This window comes from Nicotiana tabacum, chromosome 7 (genome assembly GCF_000715075.1).
Source record: "Nicotiana tabacum cultivar K326 chromosome 7, ASM71507v2, whole genome shotgun sequence".
Lineage (NCBI taxonomy): Eukaryota > Viridiplantae > Streptophyta > Magnoliopsida > Solanales > Solanaceae > Nicotiana > Nicotiana tabacum.
The window spans coordinates 138,218,482-138,245,101 of record NC_134086.1 but is presented as its reverse complement, the minus strand read 5'-3'; the positions used below and the strand labels follow the sequence as shown (position 1 = coordinate 138,245,101).

The 26,620-nt window shown below is 36.9% G+C and overlaps 1 protein-coding gene across 1 annotated transcript; it reads left to right on the top strand.

Annotated features, from left to right (window-relative positions):
* Positions 1-22,717: 22,717 nt before the first annotated feature.
* Positions 22,718-26,262, top strand: LOC107792709 (putative serine/threonine-protein kinase WNK9). Its single transcript, XM_016614944.2, has 7 exons — positions 22,718-23,166; positions 23,316-23,353; positions 23,568-23,795; positions 23,911-24,131; positions 24,284-24,441; positions 24,525-24,984; positions 25,071-26,262. The coding sequence occupies exons 1-7, from the start codon at positions 23,092-23,094 to the stop codon at positions 26,159-26,161; spliced, it is 2,271 nt and encodes a 756-aa protein (XP_016470430.1). The 5' UTR covers positions 22,718-23,091; the 3' UTR covers positions 26,162-26,262.
* Positions 26,263-26,620: the final 358 nt, after the last annotated feature.

Here is a 26,620-nt window from a genome sequence, read left to right as displayed (position 1 = left end):
TAACGAGAGGAATAACTGTATATTGAGAGGAATAATTTTCAGTCTTAGTTTAAATAGGCGCCCACCTGTATAACGAGAGGAATAATTTTCAGTCTTAGTTTAAATAGGCGCCCACCTGTATAATGAGAGGAATAATTTTCAGTCTTAGTTTAAATAGGCGCCCACCTGTATAACGAGAAGAATACTTTTCAGTCTTAGTTTAAATAGGCGCCCACCTGTATAACGAGAGGAATAATTTTCAGTCTTAGTTTAAATAGGCGCCCACCTGTATAACGAGAGGAATACTTTTCATGTCTTAGTTTAAATAGGCGCCCACCTGTATAACGAGAGGAATAATTTTCATGTCTTAGTTTAAATAGGCGCCCACATGTATAACGAGAGGAATATTTTCAGTCTTAGTTTAAATAGGTGCTCACCTGTATAACAAGAGGAATATTTTTCACGTTTAGTTTAAATATTTCACCTGTATAACGAGAGGAATAATTTTCAGTCTTAGTTTAAATAGGCGCCCACCTGTATAACGAGAGGAATATTTTCATGTCTTAGTTTAAATAGGCGCCCACCTGTATAACGAGAGGAATAATTTTCAGTCTTAGTTTAAATAGGCGCCCACCTGTATAACGAGAGGAATAATTTTCATGTCTTAGTTTAAATAGGCGCCCACCTGTATAACGAGAGGAATAATTTTCAGTCTTAGTTTAAATAGGCGCCCACCTGTATAACGAGAGGAATAATTTTCAGTCTTAGTTTAAATAGGCGCCCACCTGTATAACGAGAGGAATAATTTTCAGTCTTAGTTTAAATAGGTGCCCACCTGTATAACGAGAGGAATAATTTTCATGTCTTAGTTTAAATAGGCGCCCACCTGTATAACGAGAGGAATAATTTTCAGTCTTAGTTTAAATAGGCGCCCACCTGTATAACGAGAGGAATACTTTTCAGTCTTAGTTTAAATAGGCGCCCACCTGTATAATGAGAGGAATATTTTTATGTTTTGAATATTTCAGATTTTGAGAGCAGTAACCCCACCAGAAGGTAGAAGGTTACAACAGAGATCCACAGGCAGGAAACAATAAAATCCCCAGCACCAAGAAGCAGAAGGTTGCAAAGTCAGGCGCACGAGTCAAAAGGAAGAAAGGTCGCGTCTTGAAAGAAGCGGCTTGGGAACATCAAATCATGCCCATCATAGCAGATCTGATAAAGAGAGTCGTACCACCATAGGAACCACTGGAAAACTTAATGAAGGAATCCATATCCCCAGCGGACCAAGCAAAATGATGAAAACTCGCATTCAGAAGGGCAAAGGACCAGTGTCTTCCCCAAATTCATGGGAAAAAAGCACCGGAGAAAACGCAAGACGACAAGAAAGCAAGACAACAAGAACAAGTTGAAGATAGATGAGATCTTATGATCCGTAGTCTGGCCTAGCTTCTTGTTTTTCTTTTTAGCATGGTGTAACAAGGAGATCGGTAAGCGGTAGCATCCTGCAGCAACATGCAACAGCACGCAACAACAGCGAACATGACAGTCACATGGTAGTCCCAGCTACCAAATCTTCCCGAACTACATTGACCTGATTCCTGTTCAGCCCAGGATATGTAGGAAACCTCTGAAGCAAAGGTTCGGTCAAATCTTTTTCAAAAAATACTTCACACGGAGTACTCGGTTGGGCAAAAATCGCTCGCTTTATCTTTGCGCGAAAATCCTTCGTGTCTTCGGGCAAAGAGGGGCAGCTGTAAGCACGTGATTTTTGCTTCACGAAAGTTACTCCAAAAGAAAAAAAAAGAAAATCAAAAAATATATGTTTTGTCATTGAGTGATTTTTGTTTAATGTTAAAATTGTGTGTTAATTGTTATTGGTGTTAACCAATATGTGTGTAAGTTTATTTTTAATTTTTACAATTTTTAGGGATTTTAGTTAAAAAAGAAAATGATTGTGGAAAATCGGCTTGGGCCCCAAAGTGAAGCCCAACACCAGCACACAGGTCCGGTCCAAACACAGGCTGCCCGAGCACGTCCCAAACGACGTTGTATCAGCGCCTCAATCTGAGCCATTGATTCATTGCAATCAAACGGTCAAATGCGGCCCCTGCTAAGTTCAAACGACGCCGTTTTAGGCGAAATTGATCTGAGCCGTCCAAACCCATCGATCCAACGAATCCAAGCCCTCCCCTAGACCCGTCAAATCTGACCCGATCCATTCCCCTACCCGGTCTCAACCCACCATCACCCCCCGAACGACGTCGTCCCTCTTCAATGAGTAGATCCTGGCCCTTGATCTCACATGATCCGACGGCCAGGATCTAAACCTCAAAATCATATATAAAGCCCAACTTGGTCACCCCGCCCCTATCCAAAACACCCCCCAGCTTCATCGTCTCCCTGACCAACCCTAACACCCAAACCCTAGCCGCCACCCCACCCCTTCGCCTGAAAGCCGGCGGCAACGGTGCCGTTGTCCATGAGTCTAACACCCCTGAACCACCATGACCCCCCCTCTCCATATCCACACTCAGCTTACCTCGAATCTTCCCCGAACATCTCGAATCTTCATTCGAAGATCCGAGACCAAACCTAGATCTACACCAAACCACCCCATATTCACCCTAGTCACTCCCCTAACGTCCCTCAGGCCTTAATCAGCTTTGGTACCAGTCAAATGCAAGCAGAACTTGTCGAATCCCAAATCTAAGTTCAAGAACCCTAAAAAAACCAAACCTGTTTCGTTTGAGGTAAGTGTCCGATGTAATCGTCTTTTCTTTCCTCTTGTTTAGGTTTATGCATATGTTTGTGGATTTGTTCTAGATTATTTTTGATTATTTTCTGTCCATCTTCAAAAGACCCTTTTGTTGGTCGATTTCTTTTCTTAAATGTTAATGGAGTGTTATAAGATGCCTATTCGCTTCGATTGATGTTGTCAACTAGTTTAAGTTTCATAAACTGCATAATTAAATGTCCCGAGTTTTGAAATAAATTGGTACCCTGTTTAGTCTATGTTGTTAGTCGTTTAGTTGTTAAGTATGATAGTTCGCATAGTCGACCTGAGTAACGTCGCCAAATAATTAAGTGTTGTAAAGTTTCATTGTTGTCCGAAAAGGGCCTGAAACACTCAGTTTGTTGCTATTTTGAGTTCAGTCGATCAACGATTAGTTAGTATACATTATAACTCGCAAAGTCGACTCGACACATGTTGTCGTTAGTTTCACAGCCTCAAATAACAAACGACCTAACTCTTACTGGTTAATTTTGTTGAATGGCCATTTGTTAGCTGTGGGAGGGGGGATTCGAACTAGTAACTGGCAGATACAATAGAATGAAAGGGTGGGGCAAGACAGCAATGATCAAGGGTCTGTGAGATAGCTTTGGTTGAAAAAAAAACTAATTAAGTGTTCAGGATTAACTTAAGAATATGTCAAGTGATAATTAAAATACTATTAACTTGATGACAATGGGGAACAAAACATAAGAGCATGGGGATTAAATGAATACTTTAAACCCATAACTCTTGATTAGAGCAATAGGACAAAGCATGGGGGCTGATTAAGTTTACCAAGAAGATGCCTTTAGGCATGGGAAGCTAAGGGGTATGGGCAGACTGCAATTTGCAGGATCCAGGCAGCTTGATTGTACTGGGTTATTAGCTTATAAATAAGCTGTTTTAGAACATAAAAGGGGCTGGACATTTTTTAGTCTTGAGAGAGGTTTTAAGTTCGAAAAACTGAAAGAAAGAAACATAAAGAAAATTCCAGAATACTGTAACCAAACACTGTCTGAAAATTGCCTAAGAGTTTAAGTTGGTCGAGCTGTCTTTGCCAATTGTTGTTGGTTATTTGTCGAGCTGCTTGTGATCATTGGTTTGTTGTTGCTGTTACATTGAGTATTCCGGGTGTTTCTGCTGTTTTGCTACTCTGCGTCTGGGATTGTTTACTTGGTGCTCGACCACCTATTGGGTTTCCCTTGTTGTTGAGACTACTGCTGTTTATTTGTGGACTATTGGTGACATTGTTGCTGATTATTTGCTGTTGATTGTTGACTGCTGCTTACCTGCTGTTGCTGTGTTGTTGCATACTACTCAGCTGATCATTCTCCTTCTTCTTTTGTTTTTCTATACCAGGTACAAGACTAATACTGTCCATGTAACTTGAAAGTTGAGCATGAATATAAAAGAGAAGATTTGAAGACGTTTATGTCCACATATAGTTGTTATATCGAGTATCATGTAGTGTGTAATGGTTCACATTCTTGCCCGGGTACTGGAGTTGGTCCTCTCATATAGTGAATGTAAATGTAGGATAATTTAATATCATATGGTGTGTAGGTTGACAGACAAGAGGATTGGCAGTATAGTAGGCTACATCTTAGAAATTAGTTGTGTTTTGTGATTAGCATGTCCTTAAATGCATGTCAAAGTATAAAACTATCTATGTTAGTTAATTTCATTTCCCTTTTGATAAACTGCCTCATTATAATTGTCAAACCACGCCCTTATAACAAATAGCACAAGTCTGCATTCCCCAACCTCACGAAGGTTGAGCCCAAGTCGAAACGGGCTAAGCAGGCCTTCATCGGAAAATCAGTGGCCCAGGCCTGGCCAATCCCGCATAAGCTGGGTTTGGGCCCATGAGATCCGATCGCTTGCCCGTGGGGCGCGACCTTGTTTCTGATTTTTTGTAAAAACATTCTGAATCCTGCTATAAATGACCTGCAAGCATATAATTAACTAGGACTATCTCTGCTTTCAATTAGTAGAGACAAACGCGACAAGAAACGTAGTTGCTATAGGATATCCTTTTAAAATAAAGACGAGATGAGCCTCGACAAATAAAAACGCACAAGTTGCGGGGCCCTCGTTAAATGTATTTATCGAAGCATTCAGTTTCCAGAACGGGTCGTTTAGCAAATCTCACGGCCTTCCCAGAATAATAATACGCTAGTCGCTTTAGGCGCGCCTTTAATGATTTAATTTTCTTAAACTCGGGTGCACATTTATGTGACCCAAATCCAAATCTCAACGGAGTCGAAATGTGTCTCTAATAACGGGTACATTGATTGTGACGTGGTCTGAGATGCATTTCCATGACGTTGCAAATTCTTTTTTTTAAAAAAATAATGGATGAGACGAGCCTCGACAAACAAAAATGCACAAGCTGCGGGGCCCTCTAAATGTATATATTAAAATACTTAGAATTCGAGGACAGGCCGTTTAGCGAATTTTACGGCCTTCCCCAAAATAACAAGACGCTAGTTGCTTTAGGCGCGCCTTTAATAATTTATTTTCCTTAACTCGGGTGCACATTTATGTGACCCAAATCCAAATCTCAACCGAGTCGAGATGTCAACAATCACGGGTGCATGGATGTAACGTGGTTCGAGATATGTTTTCACAACGTTATAATCCCTTATAAAAACAATAATAATAATTATAAAAGCGGTAAAAAGCTAAAATTTGCACATAATTTCATATTAGTATAAAATCAGATAATCAGGCCGAATATAACAGTTGAGCGACCGTGCTAGAACCACGGAACTCGGGAATGCCTAACACCTTCTCCCGGGTTAACAGAATTCCTTATCCGGATTTCTGGTACGCAGACTGTAATATAGAGTCATTCTTTTCCTCAACTCGGGATTAAAATTGGTGACTTGGGACACCCTAAATCTCCCAAGTGGCGACTCTGAAATAAATAAACAAATCCCGTTTCGATTGTCCTTTAATTGGAAAAACTCCCTTGTACCCTCTCGGGTACGGAAAAAGGAGGTGTGACACTTGATACGTTACAAAATTGGTATTTAATAGGAATGATTGTATAACGGCTTATTTAATGTAATTTATTACTCATAATTATATCATTAAAGCTGAGGCTTCATTCCTTTACCTAGAATTATCTATAAAAGGAAGAAGTATCATCATTTGTAAGGACACGGAATACTATTGAGAATTTATTGAAATACACAACTATTTGCTTTTTTACCATCATTCTCAAAAGTATTTTATTTTGTCTCCTGATTATCAGTAACCCGAACATCTTTTTAGCTTTGACCAAAGACTCAGATTTTTGGTTAAACAAATTGGTTCCGTTACCGGGAATCTGATAATCTTTCCTTTTAAGCTATATCTTATCTATTGTCGTCACCATGTCAAACAACAATGCCGACAACAATAGTAATAACACATTGGGAAACCATGAGAATCAAATACATCAAAATCAAGATGACGTGGTTCCCTCTCCTCTAAATTCACCACGTCAATCTCGTGAAGGCACTCCTGTTACTGAATCCTGTGCTGATCAACAAGAGCAATCTGAACATTTTGAAGGAGTTACAACTGAAGCTTTGCAAAAGCTAATTGATGCACAGGTCGGCAAAGCTCTTCAGGCACTTGTTAGTCGATTGCCTGCTGCGCCACCCACACCAACTCCTAATAATAATACATTGGAGAATCCCCGTTCTGGTCTTGATAATTCTGGAAACGGAGCAACCCCCAGTGAACCACAGGAAGGGGGACCAGGTAATTTAAATAATTTATATTTGCAAAATTTAGTACTAACCTTGCAGAAACAGCTTAAGGAACAAAATGAGCGTATTGAACAAATCCCTGGAGTTCCGCCTGTAATAAAAGGAGTAGACATGGACAAATACTCACAACAACCATGGAAGCCTAGTGCTGCTCCCCTTCCAATTCCGAAAAAGTTCAAAATGCCTGACATCCCGAAATATGATGGTACTACAGACCCACGTGACCACGTGACTGCATTTACAACAGGCGTAAAAGGCAACGACTTGACCAAACAAGAAATTGAATCAGTATTGGTCAAGAAATTTGGAGAAACACTCACCAAGGGTACATTAACCTGGTATTCTCTTTTATCTGAAAATTCTATTAATTCTTTTGCTGAGCTTGCAGATTCTTTTATTAAAGCACATTCGGGAGCACAAAAGGTTGAGAAAAGAATGGAAGATATTTTCAAAATCAAACAAGGGGATTCGGAGCTGCTTAGAAACTTTGTTGATAGATTCCAGCGTGAAAGAATGACTCTACCTCGTGTGCCTGACAATTGGGCTGCTATAGCCTTTGCAAGTAATTTAAATGACAAAAGTTCTGAAGCCACGAGACGACTCAAAGAAAGCCTTCGAGAATTTCCTGCAACCACATGGAATGATGTTTACAACAGGTATAGCACGAAGCTGCGAATCGAAGAAGATACCGTACCTAAGCTTCATCATGAAGAAAGGGGCGGTACCGGAAGGTCAGAAACCGAAAAAAGATCTGGTAAAAACAGGTACGATCCATATATGGGACCTGCAGGAAAAGACCCACGGTCGAAACAAGATAGCCAGCAATATGATCAAAAATCGAGGAACCGGGATTCTAGCTCTTCTTCAAAGTTCAGGAATGATCGGAACAGACAAGAATCACGAGATGATGACAGGAGTTTAAAGGCACGATTCGGCGGATATAATTTTAATGTCTCTACCTCCGAGCTCGTAGCTGTTTTAAGAAGCATGGGAGATAAGGTACGATGGCCAAAAGAGATGCGGTCAAATCCAAGTAGACGCAATCCGGATCATTGGTGTGAATTTCACAACGATCACGGGCACAAAACTTCAGAATGTAGATTCCTGCAGAGTGAAGTGGATCATTTATTGAAGCAAGGGTACCTCACTGAATTATTTAGTGAGAAAGGAAAACAAGCTTATATGAAAAACAGACAAGAGCCACCACAACCTCCTTCACCCAAGAGGACAGTGAATGTCATAAGCGGGGGAGAAGATATTCACGGCATAACCTACACAGCCTCCAACAAGGTTTCTAAGGTAACGATTACACACGGGAAACGGGTGCGGCAGGTCCTTGAAAATGAAAGTATTTCGTTCGATGACGCAGATACCGAAGGGGTGACAACTCCACATAATGACGCACTGGTAATATCTTTACTTGTACATGATACTAATGTAAAACGAGTTTTGATTGATCCAGGGAGTTCTGTAAATATTATATTACTAAGGGTACTACGGGAAATGCAAGCTGAAGACAAAATGATACCCAAGGCGCACACCTTGTCAGGCTTCGACAATTCAAGTGTAGTAACAAAAGGTGAGGTATTTCTAACAACTTTTGCTATGGGTGTTGTGAAGGAAACTAAATTTCAGGTAGTTGATATGGAAATGGCCTACAATATGATCATGGGGAGACCATGGATACACGATATGGATTTTGTCCCATCAACTCTACATCAGGTTATTAAATTCCCATCACCATGGGGAATTTGCCAAATTCGTGGGGATCAGCAGATGGCTAGAAGTGTCAACGCTGTAACAAGTACGAGCGCCGCAAATAAAGAAAAATAGCAATTACAGGAAACAGTTGAAGGTAAAAAAGATCAAACTTCAACTGAACAGGAAAAGACAGATTTGGACTCAAGACCTGACACAATTCAAGAACCTGAAGAAAATGAAAGCATCAAAACGATAATTGAAGAGCTTGAGGCAGTGATGTTATTTGATCAATGGCCTGAACGGAAGGTTTATGTCGGGGCCAATTTAAGCACGAACATGCGAGGTATGATAATCGAATTTTTAAAAGCTAACTTAGACTGTTTTGCTTGGTCCCACGCTGATATGACAGGGATACCACCAAATGTGATGACTCACAAACTCAATGAGGACCCTTCTTTCACACCAATAAAGCAAAAGAAACGGAAGCAAGGTGCTTTCAAGAACCAGGTGATTCAGGATGAAGTCCAAAAATTATTAAAAATCGGATCAATCCGTGAGGTAAAATATCCTACTTGGTTAGCTAACACGGTGGTTGTACCCAAGAAAAATGGTAAGTGGCGTGTTTGTGTAGATTATACTGATTTAAATAAAGCCTGTCCAAAAGATTCCTTTCCCTTACCGCATATAGACCAACTAATTGATGCAACCGCAGGTCATGAACTTTTAAGTTTTTTAGATGCATACTCGGGATATAATCAAATTAAAATGGATCCTGGTGATGAAGAAAAAACTTCTTTCATCACAGACAGGGGGACTTACTGTTATAAAGTAATGTCCTTTGGCCTCAAAAATGTTGGGGCAACCTATCAAAGGTTGGTCACCAAAATATTCCAAGAACATTTAGGGAAAACAATGGAGGTATATATAGATGATATGCTCATCAAAACCCAGCAATCTCATGATCATATTTCTCATCTATCTGTTACTTTTGAAATTTTGCGAAAATTTAATATGAAACTCAACCCAGAAAAATGTGCATTTGGAGTTGCATCAGGTAAGTTTTTGGGTTTTCTTGTTTCTAATTGTGGTATTTAAGTGAATCCTTCTCAGATCAAAACAATAGAAGAAATCCCTGATATCCTTACTAATAAAAAGGAAGTACAAAGATTAACGGGAAGAATTGCAGCTTTGGGGAGATTTATTTCCAAATCCTCAGAAAGGTGTTTTAAGTTTTTCTCTGCACTTAAAAAGAAAGATCATTTTGAATGGAATGAAGATTGTCAACAAGCCCTTAGAAATTTGAAAGCTTATTTGTCAAAACCACCGTTGTTGGCAAAACCAAAGGTGGGGGAAAAACTTCTCATTTATCTGGCCGTATCTGAAGTCGCAGTGAGTGCTGTTTTAGTCCGCGAGGACCAAGGTAAACAATCTCCTATTTATTATGTAAGTAAGTCCTTATTGGAAGCTAAGACACGATATCCACAGCTAGAAAAATTAGCATTAGCTTTGATCATGGCATCTAGAAAATTAAGACCTTATTTTCAATGTCATCCCATTGTTGTAGTTACTGCTTTTCCGCTTCGAAATATTTTGCATAAACACGAACTTTCAGGAAGATTAGCAAAATGGGCTATAGAACTAAGTGAATATGAAGTTATTTATCAACCCAGGACCGCTATAAAGTCTCAAGTACTAGCTGATTTCGTGGCTGATTTTAGCCAGGGGATGCATTTAGAAGCAGAAAAAGAATTACTAGTTTTTAATGGTGCGAACCCGGGGACTTGGGTTTTATTCACTGACGGTTCATCTAATGTAAAAGGGGCAGGCCTAGGAATAGTCCTCGTACCACCTGCGGGTGAGACCATTAGACAGGCTATAAAATGTCATTCTATAACTAACAATGAAGCAGAGTATGAGGCTGTAATTGCAGGTTTAGAATTGACACGAGAACTCGGCATAACACAGATTATAATCAAGAGTGATTCTCAACTTGTGGTTAATCAAATGTTGGGGACTTATACAGCCAGAGAGTCACGAATGCAAGAATACCTCGCAAAGGAACGAGAGTTAATAAAGCAATTCCAAACTTGGAAAGTAGTGCAGATCCCAAGAGATGAGAATGTAGAGGCAGATGCTTTAGCAAATCTCGCATCCGCAGCAGACGTGGAAAACAATACAGATGCTTCAGTCATACATCTATTTCATTCCGTTCTTGAATCTGATAAAAACGAGGTAAATTTTAATCATCTAACATGGGATTGGAGAAACGAAATTATTGCCTTTTTACAGCACGGTACCGTGCCTAATGATAAAGGAAAGGCTCACGCGCTTCGCAAAAAAGTTGCACGATAGTGTTTATATCAAGGAAATCTTTAAAGAAAGATGTTCGGCGGACCACTAGCAAGGTGTCTCGGACCCTCTCAAACCGAATATGTCATGAGAGAAGTACATGAAGGACATTGTGGGAATCACGCAGGAGGACGGTCACTGGTAAGAACGTTAATTCGCACAGGATATTATTGGCCTAAGATGGAAGAAGAGGCAACCAGTTTCGTGTCCAAATGTGATAAATGTCAAAGGTACGGCAATAATATGCACAGACCAGCTGAGTTACTACATCCTGTTATAGCCCCATGGCCCTTTATGAAATGGGGAATGGATATCGTAGGTCCATTTCCACAAGCAAAAGGTCAGGTAAAATTTCTACTTGTACTTACAGATTATTTCACTAAATGGGTAAAAGCAGGGGCATTTAAACAGGTACGAGAAAAAGAAGTTAAAGACTTCATATGGCAAAATATAATATGCCGCTTTGGAGTACCAAAGGAGATCGTGTGTGACAATGGACCATAATTCATTGGAGCTCAAATCACAGAATTTCTTCGAAGTTGGCAGATCAAAAGAATAACGTCTCCGCCATATCATCCAGTAGGGAATGGACAAGCAAAATCTACTAACAAAGTCATTATCAATAACTTGAAAAAGAGGTTGCAAGATTCAAAAGGTAATTGGCCTGAGGTGTTACCTGGAGTATTATGGGCTTATCGTACAACGACCAAAACAGGCACTGGAGAAACACCATTTTCAATGGTTTATGGTACGGAAGCCTTAATTCCAGTTGAAATAGGCGAGCCAAGCACACGATACGATCAGGCAACGGAGGAATCTAATAATGAAGACATGCGGGTTAGCCTAGATTTACTTGAAGGGAGAAGAGAAGCTGCTTTGATAAGGATGGCAGCACAAAAGCAAGTAATAGAACGATATTACAATAGGAAAGCAAGCCTCAGATTTTTCAAAATTGGGGACTTCGTGCTTAAAAAGGTGTTCCAATCTGCAAAGGCAGCTAACTCAGGAAAGCTAAGTCCAACATGGGAAGGACCGTACAAAGTCCGTGGCATTGCGGGAAAAGGAGAATACCAGTTGGAGACAATGGATGGTAAAGTTTTACCCTCACATTGGAATATTGTCCACTTAAAAAGATATTACTTTTGAGAAAGTACCTACGGTCAGGTATCATCATGTTAAAATTTCTCTCTTGGTTTATTAATATTTTACTAACGATTTTAGATGCTAGGCAAAATATCCTAACTCGTGCCAAATGATGAGTCATAACCTGCAAGGCAAAATGGAGTATTCTTAAATTCCTAGCCCAGGGTTACAATTAATCTGATGGAAATACACACGAGTGAGGCGGTCTTCATCTATAATCGCACCTTCGGGTCCCGCATATCTTTCTGTTTTGGGAAAAAGGGCCAAAGTAAAAGAAATAAACAAGTGCTCGAGGCTTCATACTTCACCGCTCAAACACTTGGGGGACTACAATACTGTACACAGATACGTGTAGAAATGCAGATACGCAGATACGAATATCGAACGATAGAAGTCAAGTGTTGAGAAAAAATTACGAAGTCTTCAGCATTCATGAGAACAACAGAGTCATCTCTCAAACTCATAAACAAAGTCACCTCTCAAACCCTTCTTAATATGTAAAGATAGGGTCATGACTATATACTGAAACAAGTTATGAAGAAAACCCTTGTTTATTTTATATTATGTACAAATCTGTTACAAGAAAAACAGTTACGAGAAAGTTGTAGATGTATTGTAATACATGTAACAGTCAAACACTTGTTAAAAGTTTATGAATAAAAACTTGCCAAAGTTGTTTCATACAAAATGTGTGTTTTCCTATTTCTTTCATCGTATTATAACACCATTATGAAGTTGAGACGTCTTCTTCATTAAGTGTCGATAAAATAAAAGGGCACTCTGTTACAACCCTCATGTTGATATTCCATGAGAAGAATCATAAAGCATTTTAAAAGGATAAAAATGCTAAGCTATTCCATGAGTCCTAGATAAATAGGCAAGAATAGAATATGCAGAAGTACCGATAAAACTTCTTTTTTAAACAAAAAACTAAGTACAAACTTAGTCAACTAAGCATTTTTTTTACAAATGCCCCATTATGTTAACTGGGGACTTCATCAAAAGATCCTTTACAGCAATTTCATTTTTAGCTAGTCACTGAAGGGTTTGGAGCATCAGAAGTTTCACCCTCGGAAGCAGGAATTGTAATCCCAATTGCTGCAGTAGTCACTTCTTCATTTAAAAGTTCTTCCGTTCCAAGAACTTCAAGTGCAGGAGAAGGAGTATCAATAGACTGTTGGCTTTTCTCGATGGTATCTACAACTTTGGCCAGTTCAGACTGCAAGTCAAAACCTTCTTGAGAAGCTTCCGTAAAAGCATCACGGCGAGATTTCAGGAAAGCCCAACTCACCTCTATGTTGAAGTTTTCCTCCAGAAGTCCATATTCCTTTTCCCACATAGCAAGATCGTTTTTTAAGATTTGGTGTTCAGATAAATGGGAATCAAGGTAAGCTTCAAGAGAGGCATGAGAACTCTTCAAGGCATGAATCTCGTCAGAAGAGGTCTGTAAGTCAGCCTGAGCTTGAGTCAAGCTTTGCACTAACTCTCATGCATACTCTTCCTTCTTAGCCAAAAGTGCCTTCAGCTCCCTAACTTCTTCACTAGCCTTGGATAATTGTTTTGACAAAGAGCATTCCAAAAGCTCTTTGTCTCTTTTCAATTGGCTTGAAGAAGCTTTGGCAGTTGCCAGTTCAGAAGTTAAACCACGGTTTTGCTGCTCCAGGAGATTTTTATTTTCTTGCAACTCCTCTATGGTCCCTTGAGCATTCTCAAACTGTTCCTTCCAATTGGTTGCTTCAAGCTGGGCTCCCTTAGCTATTTCTTCGGCCTCGTGGATAGTCTTTTCAGACTCACGGGCTTTTCTTTCCAGAAGGGAAATTCTTCCCATTAATTCCGTGCCAATAAGGTTAGCCTACAGAGACAACTCATAGAAATGAGAGATTGAAGATAATTAAAAAAAACTTGTTGGTAAGAAGAAAAAATACCTTCAAAGTAGAATGAATTATGTCATTCATCAGAGTTAAGCAGCTATGGCTCTCCATCTTCTTCTTCTCGATATCTCCAATTAGGGGCTCGAGCCAAACATCGGCTCTACCAGTCTTCCTCAAGAGGCTATGATTGGCAGGAACTTCCAGAGTAACACTTCTCATAGTCATACTTCCACTGCTAGAACCCGTCTCTGTACGATGAACAGAGGGAAGATGAGCAATGGAAGGAATGGAAGGAGAAGATGTAGAAACAGGAATGGAAGGAGAAGATGTAGAAACCAACGCAGGAGCGGAAGCAGGTGCAGTAGAAACTGCCAAGAGAACGGACATAGGAGCGGTAGAAACTGGCAAAAGAACGGAAGTCGTCAAAACTGGTAAAGAAATACTTACGATTGCAGAGGAATGAAGGAAATAGGAACAAATGAGGAAAGAGGAGCTTCATCAAAAACAAGGCCGAGCTCGCCACTCCCAAAACCACTGTCAAAAAGATGCTGAATTGACTCATTATTATCTCTTGGTTCGGTGTCCTCGTCAGAATGAATCAAAACAGGCTCGGTGGTGGAGGTTCGAGCATGAGTGTTTTCAATTTCATCATCAATGATTATTCGCCTCCTGACCCTTGGCCTAGTAATTAGGGAGGTACCCTCCTCTTCTTTTTCAGAACTTTCCTTTATAGCTTTCCTTTTTGGCAGCAAGGCTCGAGCCTTATCCAAATCAAGAGCAGCATTCGCAGACATGCGAATGGCCATAGTTACTTCAGTCGTCATTCCTCTAATGCCAAATCCTGATTAAAGGATGGATATACATGATCAAAGTTGAGGAAAAAATGCTTAACATGTAAAAAACATATAAAAAGGGGGATACCATGTGTTTTGACCTTCCAGCCATGTAAGGAAGAAATTGATTTCCAAGTTCTTTTCTCCCTAGAAGCAATCTTCAAAAGTGAGTCTACCCAACCACGGAAGTTGGAAATAGGTTCCACATCTCCCATGGTTGCTACAAAAAACCAAGAAGAGACGAGGTTAAAAACAAAATTTCTTTTGAAATTCTCAAAAGTAGGTACGGTAAATAAAAGGAAACCTACGTTCAAAATTCCACTTCTCAGGGAAGGGAATATTTGTTTCGCCAATCAAGTCCACCGTACGAACAGCAACGTAACGGATATACCATCCACGATCTTTGTCATCTTCAGGATTTACCAAAACTTTTTTGCTCCTTGCAGTTAAGGTAAAAACCCCATGGCGTATTAAGTTAGGATGGTACAGATGAATGAGGTGAGAAAAGGTGAAATTGACATTGGCTTTGGAGGATAAATATCTCAAACAAGCCACTGTTCTCCACACTAATGGACCGATTTGGGCCAAACAAATTGTAAAGAAACGACAAAAATCGAGAATAACTGGGTCAATCGGAGGATTAAAACCTAAAGTGAAGGGGTAAGTATAAACAGAAGAATACCCACTTCTAAAGGAGGAAATTCTTTGATTTGGGGAAGGAATTGACATTCGGAGACTATCCTTCCAGTTACAATCTTTTCTTATGGTGGGGATTGTAAGCTCGGTTACTATTGTGGGGTAAGTATCGACTTTTTCTAAATTTGCAATTTGTTTTTGAAGAGACGTTTTGTCACTTTCAAAAGACAAATCGCTGGGAACTATTTCATCAACTGAGGGTTCTTGAGAAGAATCAAGAATTTCCCTACTTTTAGAAGAAGGGGCCTTTGGGATAGAACTCATTGAAGAAGAACCAGAGGAGCCGCCTCGAGTAGATTCTAACCCTGTTTGAAGCCTACCTCCTCCGCCTCTTCTGTGTCTAACAGGGGCGTTGGGGAATTGATCTAGAATTGGAACTTTTTTACGGTTAGGGTTTGAAGAAGATATTGTTAAGAAGGAAGTGTGTGCTGAAGATTTGTGAAGAAGACAAAGGAAGAAAAAGTTATGTGTAAAATGGGAACCGTCAACCTTAGAAGTGTAATGATGGAAAGCCTATAATAAAGGCAGCTATCACTTCGTAAATGTGAGAATGAAGAAGTCTCGAAAAATGGTGTGAATAGCGGAATCAATTAGAAAATGACACATGGGCAGAACATTAAATGGAAAAGACTACTGAGGCGTTAATACTGTCATGAGCATTAATTGTGGCAAAAATTCCTTTTTCATGAAGATCCACTTCCCAATTATTTAATTGATAAATAAATAGAAAGTGGGGGGACTATCTGTATTGGGAAAAAACTGAGTTTATATTAAAGATGATGTGGCATGACACGTGGATTAGTTAAATGGTCAAAACGCAACAATTGACTAAGAGGCACGGATGGAGACATCCACGGGAAGAAGAATTTAAATAGGCACGAGACGACGTATAGATACGAGTCTCGTACCAATTTAAATTATTTACAGCCAACGGATTAGAAGACATTGAAGACAAAGATCTGATGACAGAAAGGAGTCCAAATTCATTATTAAATACTTGATACATTACAAAATTGGTATTTAATAGGAATGATTGTATAATGGCTTATTTAATGTCATTTATTACTCATAATTATATTATTAAAGTTGAAGCTTCATTCCTTTACCTAGAATTATCTATAAAAGGAAGAAGTATCATCATTTGTAAGGACACGGAATACTATTGAGAATTCATTGAAATACACAACTATTTGCTTTTTTACCATCATTTTCAAAAGTATTTTATTTTGTCTCCTGATTATCAGTAACCCGAATTTCTTTTTAGCTTTGACCAAAGACTTAGATTTTTGGTTAAACACAGTGTTCGGATAATAAAAGTATATATACTAAAGTACCTTGTTATAACAGAATAAGATAGTTTATTTATAGGTGAAGAATTAAAAAAATAATTTTAATAAATTTTTATAACGTTATTTGGAACGACAAAAAATAAAAGAACAATAATACCAATCACTTAACTAGTAATACATGTGAAAAAATTAAGAAATTATCCAACGGCATTTATGGTGTTTTACATGAACTTTACATGAATTAGAAAAATATTTCCGATCGTTAAATATTTTACAAATAAAAACGCATCCCAAATATATTTCACACAAAGTTCAAATATAAAAGTTACCATTTGCAGATATAAATGGACTTAATCTAAATAAAGAAAGAAAGTACTACTACGTATCATGGCCAAATTTAATGGGAAATTAAACTTTTGGAATGATGTCCAAATTTATGCTATTACACTTTGAGGCATCCAATGCACTCCATGTTAGGTTGGCTCCACTTTCTAAATAACTTCGTTTGTAGTTTTATATATATGGTACGGTATTCATGGAATCAATGGCAGTTTGTCAAATAATTGAAGTACGAAAATGAAAAACAAAGTAACTTAAGATTTTTTTAAGGCAATATAATCTTGATTACTTAAAAGTTAATTAGAGTTTAATATTTCTTGACTGGCTCTTTGTCTCTTCCATGAAAGACATGATGTGTTATCGGTATGCTAAGGCAAACTTAAGAACTAGCTAAAGAAAAACTATGAATTGAAACGCAAAATATTTAAGATTTATTTCCCTTTCGAATATGGCTTGTGGAATTGATTACAAACTAAGTTAAATTTGTTTTATCCTTTAAGTATCCTAAATATTCTGATATTGAGTGGTGGCTAAGAAGGTTAGTATTTTCTACCATAAGTCAAAAATTTAAAGATCACGTCCTGAAAATAGAGATTTTTTTAAAGAGCAGTTTTACCCCTTAATTAATTTACATAATGCGAATTGAAATTAATTCAGGGTGTGTTTGGTACGAAGGAAAATATTATATTTTCCAATTTTTTCATTTTTGGTTGGCTTAAATGTTTTGAAAAATATTTTCCTTATCAACTCATTTTCCTCCAATTGCAGGAAAATATTTTCCTTATCAAGAGAAGGGAAAACATTTTCCACAACTTCTTCTCAACTTTCCCCACCCTCACCAACCCACCCTACCCCCTCTCCAAAAAAGGCTTTTTTATTCAATTTCAGTTTTTCCGTTACCACCCACCCTACTACCCCTCCACCCCTAACCCTCCCCCTCCCCCACAAAAAAAATTATTTTTTTACCTTAATTTTTATTTTTGCAATTTCAAATTTCTATCCCATCCACCCACCCACCCCAACCCCAACCCCCAACCCCACTCTGTACCCACCCACCCGCACAAAAAAAATTTAAATTTTTTTTTTAATTTAAATTTATGTTTTTTGTCGTTTTACTGCCCCACTTCTCCTCCCGTGCCCCCCCCCCCCTTAAAAAATCCCTCAAGAAAAATATTTCAGTTTTAATTTTTTTATTTATCCGTTTAAAGGTTTAAAATTTTACAAGTTCCAAAATTATGAGTTCGGAGGTTTATGTGTTTGGAAGTTTACGGGTTTAGAAATTATAAAGTTTACAGGTTCGAAATTCCGCGGTTTTGAAAGTTTAGCGGTTCAAAAGTTTATGAAATTTGTGGGTTCGGAAGGTTGTTGGTTTGAAAGTTTATGGCTTCATATTTATTATATCTAAATTATTTATGAATACTCTTGAGAAATCAATTTCCTTAATTTGCGTACCAAACACCGAAAAATGAATAAGATTACTACTTGTTTTCCAAGAAAACATTTTCTTGAAAAATATTTTCCATGGAAAACATTTTCCCTTATACCAAACACACCCTCAAGCTAGTAAACTTCGGATGATTAAATCAAAAAAATTATTCTGAATACTTTCCTTTCACACGCGTGTGATCGCAGATGTACCTATATACATATGATTTGTAGGAAGCAATTAATTAGTTTCCGAATATTTTCTAAATAATTATTTTTTTTTCAAAATAGTCCTCATATATGCAAATATCAATTGGTATTGTCCCTTTCATTTATCTTTTGACAAGTTCTTTTCTTTTTGTCAGTTGCCTTTTCAAACACGTTAAGAATGACTTCCTGGCCCATACATACCAGAAAGGTTATGGTGAAATGATAAGTATTTTTATTTTTAACCATAGAATTTCGAGTTCAAGCTACGAATATAAAATCGTCTTTGTTAAAATGTATATTATCTCTCAACATAAAATTTTCTGGTGCGAATTCAAATTTAGTCTAACCGTAAAAACAAAAGAATGACCCTACACAAACAAGCTGGCCATCCCATGTTGTCTTAGAGAGAGCAATGCCATACTCGAGCACACACCAGTACATGTGGTATTGAAGTCTTCATTATCATTATTGTGCCCTAACTACCTCTATCTTACATGTGAGAGGTCCAAAATTTTGCATGCTTTTTATTGACATTATTCATGTGCAGTCCCTATTTAAATAAAACAAGAAATATAAAAACTATTGCTCTCATTTCCCCCCTTTTTTCACGTACACACATGCACTCACGTTTATCAACTTCTATTTATAAACATAAATACACTTACCATTTCAATATGGCCTTGTCGATAACCATTTTAGTCTAATCATAATCAATTCATTTTTGCCAACAAGATCTTAGTTCCTCTATAGATATTGTAGACATTCAGATCTTTTTAGCTTGTGACAATACAAATTTTGGCAACATTATGACTTCAAAAAAATAGTGGCCCAAATGAATGCTACTGAATCTATAAAGTTCAATTAATTCTTTGATTAGTATAATTACCAAGGATTAAGTCATGAAACACAACTTTGTTTGGGTATATTCATCTAGTTGGGCTTTATATTCAGCCGAAGGATAAGGGGGAAATCAGAAATAGCCCGATTTACAACTGGTAATTGAAAAATAGTCACGGTTTTAAAACTAATTAAATTTAGCCATTTTTTCATGTAAAGAAAAAATCTGAACAAAAATACTCTTAAAATCAGGAAAAAATCCAGCATAATAAGTTGAAGTTTGAATATTTTACATATGAGATTCTAGCATAATGTGCTAGAGTTCCATTGAAAGTTTATACATAGGAGCTCCACAATCAGGTAGGGTATTTTTATTCAAATTTTATCTCCGCATAAAATAGTGATTATTTTTCAATGACTTGCAAATGCTGGCCATTTTTTGATTACTGATCCAAAAATTAGCTAGTCCATGCTATTTTTAGGAAGGACTATTTGAACGCCAATTCGTCCTATAACCTAGCTTTATCTCAAGTGTCAAGTGACAAGCAGGGACAGAGCTAGGGGGTCGAAAAGGTACTTCTGAACCTGTCAAAAAAATTATATTGTGGATAGTAGGTAAACTTTTGTACGTATTATATATTAAATGTTGAATTTCTAAAATTTTCGTTTTCTCTTTATTTTTTAATTTTTTAATTTCGTTGATGAATATCTTGTCTCGGCCACTAATGACAAGCCAATGTCCAGTCAAATTAAAAATCAACCAAAGATTTTCAAGTGTTTAATAGACAAGTTTGGACCAATAAAGTACTGTTTCATCACATGTTCAGTTTGATTGGTATAATTACTCAAGCGAGTAAAATCAAGTAAAAGAGTTGTCCACAATGTTGTCGATCATCCACAGATACAAATAGGATCACCCATAAACCAAAGGACATATTTGTTAGTATTATTTTAATTTGCTTATCATTCAAATTTCAGAGATTAAATTTTTGTAACAGATATATTTTATGTATTTTCATTAGTTATTTATTTGGGTTAGAAAAACTAGAAACCTTAAATTCTAGGAAATAAACGAGCATATTTTATCTTTGTAAATAAAATAAATGGTGGAAGTTAAACAAGAATATCCTTTCATTCGTTGATTAAGAGATTACTAGAAACGGTCTCCAGTACATGCCTATCTACCAAATATAAACAATTTAACATGGCCAGGCAAGTTTAGTGCTGTTCGTATAAGAAAAGTTGGCTTTTACCTATCACTTTCCAGATTAAAAAAAAACAAGTAACTTATTCATTAAAATCCAAATATTTAAAAAGAGATCTATAAAAGGCAATGCTTATCAACTTAGTATTTGCATACTTTTGGTCAAAACTCATAAAGCATGCTTGATGCGTTTTGCCTGTTTATTTCTCAAGTTTACTAAAAGAAATCCAGCCTTTAGCTAAAGATATACATTTATTTAGTAATTACTTTAATTTCAAGAAATATTGATTAATAAGCTAATATATGATGACGGGAGCACCAAATCCAGAAAAAACAGTTGGTATCTGGTATGTTTCACACGCTAATTAAATTAGGATAATTGGGTTAGTGTATTCTCAAAACTAAATGGTTATACCATCCAAGAATCGCCGAAGGAATGAACCAGTCATTATCAATAAGGATTGTGATGAAATAGTAAGTACTTTTTCATCTTGAGTTCGAGCGTTAAGTTTGAAATTTTCTTTATTAGAAAAATATTTTACCTCAATATAGAATTTTCCGACACAAATTGGGAGAAAAAGTAAAATCAAAATCATTTACCAAAATAAGTTGAGAAGATACATGGAAAGGTGAGTAGTTAGGGGCAAAATTAGGTAATGTAGAAAAAGGTGGGGGTGGGGAAAAGAAGGGAAAGTGCAAAAACCGTACCAAATTCCGTACGCAAAAAAACAAGTGGAAGTGTGTTGGCACGTTAGCATTAGTTTGTCAAATGAGAATACGGCACGTTAATCGAAGCCATGCAAATGTTACATTATGCAATTTGGTTCACTCTCTTGACGCTACCTTTTTTTTTAGTGCGTCCTTTCTTTATTATCATCATCATCATCTCTTTTCTTTAATGTTTATTTCCTTCTTTATTTTAAGAGCCCGTTTGGTTATGATTTTTATTTTTATTTTTTTCAAAAAAAATTTACTTTTTTTTAAAATCAGTGTTTGGACATAAAAATTTTAATTTTTACTTGAAGATGAATTTTAAAATTTTTTAAAAAATTTTAAAAACTTCAAAAAATTATTTTTCAAATTTTTTATTTATATCACTCACAAAAATTCAAAAACAACCCAAAATTATATTTATGTCCAAATACAATTCTAATTTTCAAATATCATTTTCACTTAGAAATTTTTTTCACTTTCTTTCGGAATTTTACAATTCTTATATCCAAACGCCCACTAAATTTTTCACTAAATTCCGAGTAATTTTAAAATACTGAATATTTATCATCTGTTTTAACTTGATGTTAACTAATTCTTCTATTTTTCTTCGTTCTATATGAAGGTTTTTGATTGAATATGATTTTTTATGCATAAACAAAATGTATATAATATAACAAAAGTTTATAAAAATGAAATAGATGGAGTAATGCTTTGTAGTTTGTACACATAGACTAACATGTCTATATTATGTTTGAAATGTTATAGGTATGGCAGATTTTTCTTTTTCTTTTTGGTCAAAGAAAAAGAATATGGATGGAGAAACCTAAGCTCAATACTAATCAGCAAACGGAAAATGTCAATTTGAGGTGCATTACGATTAAAATTGCCAAATAATTATGTTATTTAAAGAATTGAAAACAGAAAATATGCTAATTTTGCAACTGATTACTAATATATAGAGAGACGGAGGAGAAAGACACCTGCAAATTTCTTGTTTTCTCCCCGGTTTTAAAGCATTATTAGGCAGTCAAGAGGAAAATAAACTGTTACTTTATTAATCTAGAAAGAAATTCCGGTCATTGACTTCTTCAGCTTTTTGATCGAGATATTATTACCTAGATTCCTAAATTTTGAGTGCATGGCAGAGTGTAGATTTAGATGGTAAAACGGTTATATGAATACGATACTTTACACGAAGACGCTTCTTCAGATCATTACATTAATTAAACCCTTCGTATTTTCTTAAGAGAATCTATAAATAAATATTGCTCACAATTTTGGTCCCTCTTATATATGTTATTCATACTTTCCAGACTTAAATTATGCAATAGACAGAGCAATCATTTGTCAGATTAGTTTAATCTTAATTAAAACTAAGAAATTGACACTAATGTTTTATAGTAGTAAACTCATATGTCATGCCATATGAGAAAATGGCATGTACAAGTTCGTAGGCACTCTCAGAAACTAATTACTGTAATAATTAAATTTGATAAAATCTTTGACCATATTACCTCCTTTTTCTATTTCCCTTTTCTTGTTCTTTTTGTCTTCTCTTTTTTTAGCTGGCTTTGCTTTTTCATACAGTTTGATGATTTCTCTATTGATAAGAAGCAAGAGATGCACTAATCTCCCTACCCTATACACCCCCCCCAACTTTCTTTTTTTCCTCTTAATTTTGTGTTGAGTCACGTTTATTGTGGATACCCTTCAAGAAGTGTGGTTCCTTCAATAAACTCACTTTCCCATATTTTTATATCTCTCTCTCTCTTTCAAGAAAAGCTCCAAACAAAAAGAAGAGTTTGCAGCTGCAAATACAGATATATTTTCTGAAGAAAAGATTTGTTTTTTATCTTTTTCTTCTTTCCACTGTCCTCTTTCTTATTGAATGAACAAAAAAGACACAATCTTGGCAGCTAAATAGAGGGAAAAAATTGCAAAACTAGATTAATTTCTGGAAAAGCATGAATGGTCTTTCACATACAGAACCAGATTTTTCTGAATTTGTTGAAGTTGATCCAACTGGTAGATATGGCAGAGTATGTCCTCTCTCTATAACCCCCCTCCCCCCCCCCCCCCCCCCCCCAAAACCTACTTCAAAAAGAACAATACTCACCGTCAGCTTTTTAACTCCATTTAAGTTTTGAGCTTGATGTTTTATTCCTTTTTTCTGTTTTATTTGATGCAGTACAATGAAATTCTTGGAAAAGGAGCTTCAAAGACTGTGTATGAATCAAAACTCACCTCTTTTTTTCCTTGTCAAAAATTGGTATTTATTAGATCTACTATTAGACACCCATTTTTGATATTTGGTGCAAATGTTGCAGCTTTACTGTGGTGATATAGAAATAGGGTGTTCAAAGATTTGTGCTTTTTCCATTTTTTTTTTGGATAAATGGATCAATTTGATTTGATTGGATTCTATAAAATGATTATGCAGTTATAGAGCATTTGATGAATATGAAGGTATTGAAGTTGCGTGGAACCAAGTCAAGCTCTATGATTTCTTACAAAGTCCTGAAGATCTTGAAAGGCTCTACTGTGAAATTCATTTGCTCAAGACTTTGAAGCACAAAAATATCATGAAGTTCTATACTTCTTGGGTAGATCCTTCTAATAGGAACATCAATTTTGTTACTGAAATGTTCACTTCTGGAACTCTTAGACAGTGAGTTTTAGTTTTCATTCCATTCTATATTGTCATTTTAGTTCTTTCTATTGCTAAATCTGGATCTCCTTCACCAGCTATTAATTCTTGATTTTTGTTTGTTGGGGTTTGGTAGGTATAGGCTGAAGCACAAAAGAGTCAACATTAGAGCAGTAAAGCGGTGGTGCAGACAGATCTTGAATGGGCTTCACTATCTTCATAGTCATGACCCCCCTGTAATTCATAGAGATCTTAAGTGTGATAACATCTTTATAAATGGAAACCAAGGGGAAGTCAAAATTGGAGATCTTGGTCTTGCTGCTATTCTGCGAAAATCGCACGCTGCTCATTGTGTTGGTACGATTCTTACTATTTTAGTCCTCTTAATATGTTTTTAGTCTTCTGTTCTTTTTCTTGATGTTTGAAATGTATGATCAAACTAGTAAGTATTTGTGCTACAATTTGGAAAATGGTTTGTGTTCATATGTTTCTCTGGTTGTAATGATCAGGAACGCCTGAGTTCATGGCACCAGAAGTGTATGAGGAGGAATACAATGAGTTAGTTGACATATATTCTTTTGGGATGTGCATATTAGAAATGGTTACTTTTGAATACCCTTATAGTGAGTGCACTCATCCTGCTCAGATTTACAAGAAAGTGATCTCGGTAAGTACTTATCTCTTGTACATCCCTTTGTCCTTGCCCGTCTATGTTGTGCTCATTCCAATTGATTTTTTCCATTTCTTTAGGGGAAAAAACCAGACTCGTTGTACAAAGTGAAGGATCCTGAGATACGTCAATTTGTTGAAAAATGCTTGGCCACCGTGTCTCTAAGGCTCTCAGCAAAAGAGCTTTTGGATGACCCTTTTCTCCGAATTGATGATATTGAATCAGATTTAAGACCTACGGAGTCCAGGAGAGAACTAGATTATACGAACCCTCTACTAAGGAAGCCTGTTCCTGGACTAGATTATGAAGGAAAATCTTTTGGTAATGGCTCCTACAGTGGATACTGCAATGATTATGGTTTTGATGATCTAAATGAATGGGCATCTGATCCAAATGAATATGAGCAAACTGGAATTGAACTTTTTGAGTATAACGAGGATGAACACGACGATCATCATGCAGATTTGGATATAACTATTAAAGGGAAGAGAAGGGAAGATGGTAGCATCTTTTTAAGACTCAGAATTGCAGACAAGGAAGGTAAGCAGGCCCCATATTTTTCCTTTAACTGATTGTTTGTTCTTATCATGAGCTGAAAATTGGGTTCGGGATTCATTTCTTTGCAGGGCGTATAAGGAATATCTATTTCCCATTTGATATTGAATATGATACAGCATTAACTGTTGCAACTGAAATGGTGTCCGAATTGGATATAACTGATCAAGATGTTACAAACATAGCCGATATGATTGATGGTGAGATTTCCAAATTAGAACCCGACTGGAAGCCAGGGCCAGGAATAGAAGAAACCCCTCGCTTTGCAAATTCTAACTTATGTCGCAACTGTTCATCCAACAATTCCTCTATTGGTTCGTTCATGAATTTCCTGTCCAAAAATCCAGCTTCTCAGAGTTTGCAGTTCGTGGAATGCAACGGATGTGCTGCTACACATGGTCGGTTTGAAGAGGTTACATATCATTCCAACAGTCCTCGGCCTATTATTTCGACATGTTCTGATGATCCAGCATCGTCTAGCCATATTAATGGTGTCCATTACAACTTGTTCAAAATGAATGGTTTCCATCACACAGAGATGTGGGATCGGCATGAAAGCTTTGAATGCAGTTCAGTGGGATCCGAGGAGAGTCATTCCCTTGAAGACGGTGAGAAGTTGTATCCTGACCCTTCAACAGAAGGTCAGAAAGAGGCTGGATCAAAGAGTGACCTTACATCAGGTGCAAAAATATTAGGCAGATCGTTGTCAAATCCCCGTTCTTTAGGTGAAATTCCTGCATCATCATATGAAACTTCAGAGTATGAGCACGAGATTGAGCGGGAAATGAGATGGCTCAAAGCAAACTACCAGATACAACTGAGGGAGCTAAAAGATCAACACTTAGGACTTCCACCGAAAGCTTCAAAACCTCCTACAGGTACCTCTAAAAGGAAAAAGAAAGCAAAGAATAGGAAATCATGTCTTGAAACACTACTCAAATCTTCCGATTGTGGTAAGAACTTGAGCTCAGAATCGAATGGACTTGTCAATAAAAGCTGCCCCAGTTCGGTAACCCCAAGGGCCCGAATATGTGAGGCGATTAAAGGTTCGCCAAATGTCAAGGACATGGTTAGTACTGCAAAGAGTTTCTTCACCAAAACATTGCTTCCAAATTCACTTCACAGAACAACATCCTTACCGGTTGATGCTGTTAATATATAGCTGTTGTAAGAAACTCCATTTTTTCTTGTTTCTCATGTGTTTCATACTATTGAACAGGCTGTAAAATTTTCTTGTTATATATGAGGTTAGTTTATGAGGCATCCCATTTCACCCTATTCTCTTTCCCTTGTTAAATTCCCCCTCTTTTCCATATTTGGGGTTTGCCCATATAATATTCTTGAATAGAAAAAATATGAATGATAGTGAGCTGTGACAGATGAATTATGAGACAATGTAATTATTGAGGCATTAAAGGGTCTTCCTCAAGTGGGAAATCACTCCATTCTTGATGTACATGACTTTGTTGGAAATTTTTGAGTTGTATGTATACAATAATAACATTATCCTTTTACCTTAAAATTGCCAAAAAAAGTGCATATATTTGTCTGTTCCTATTGGTGCCTTTATTTTAAGTTGAAAGGGTAAGTTGAAGTGCATTATTTTCTGGAAGAGCTGACT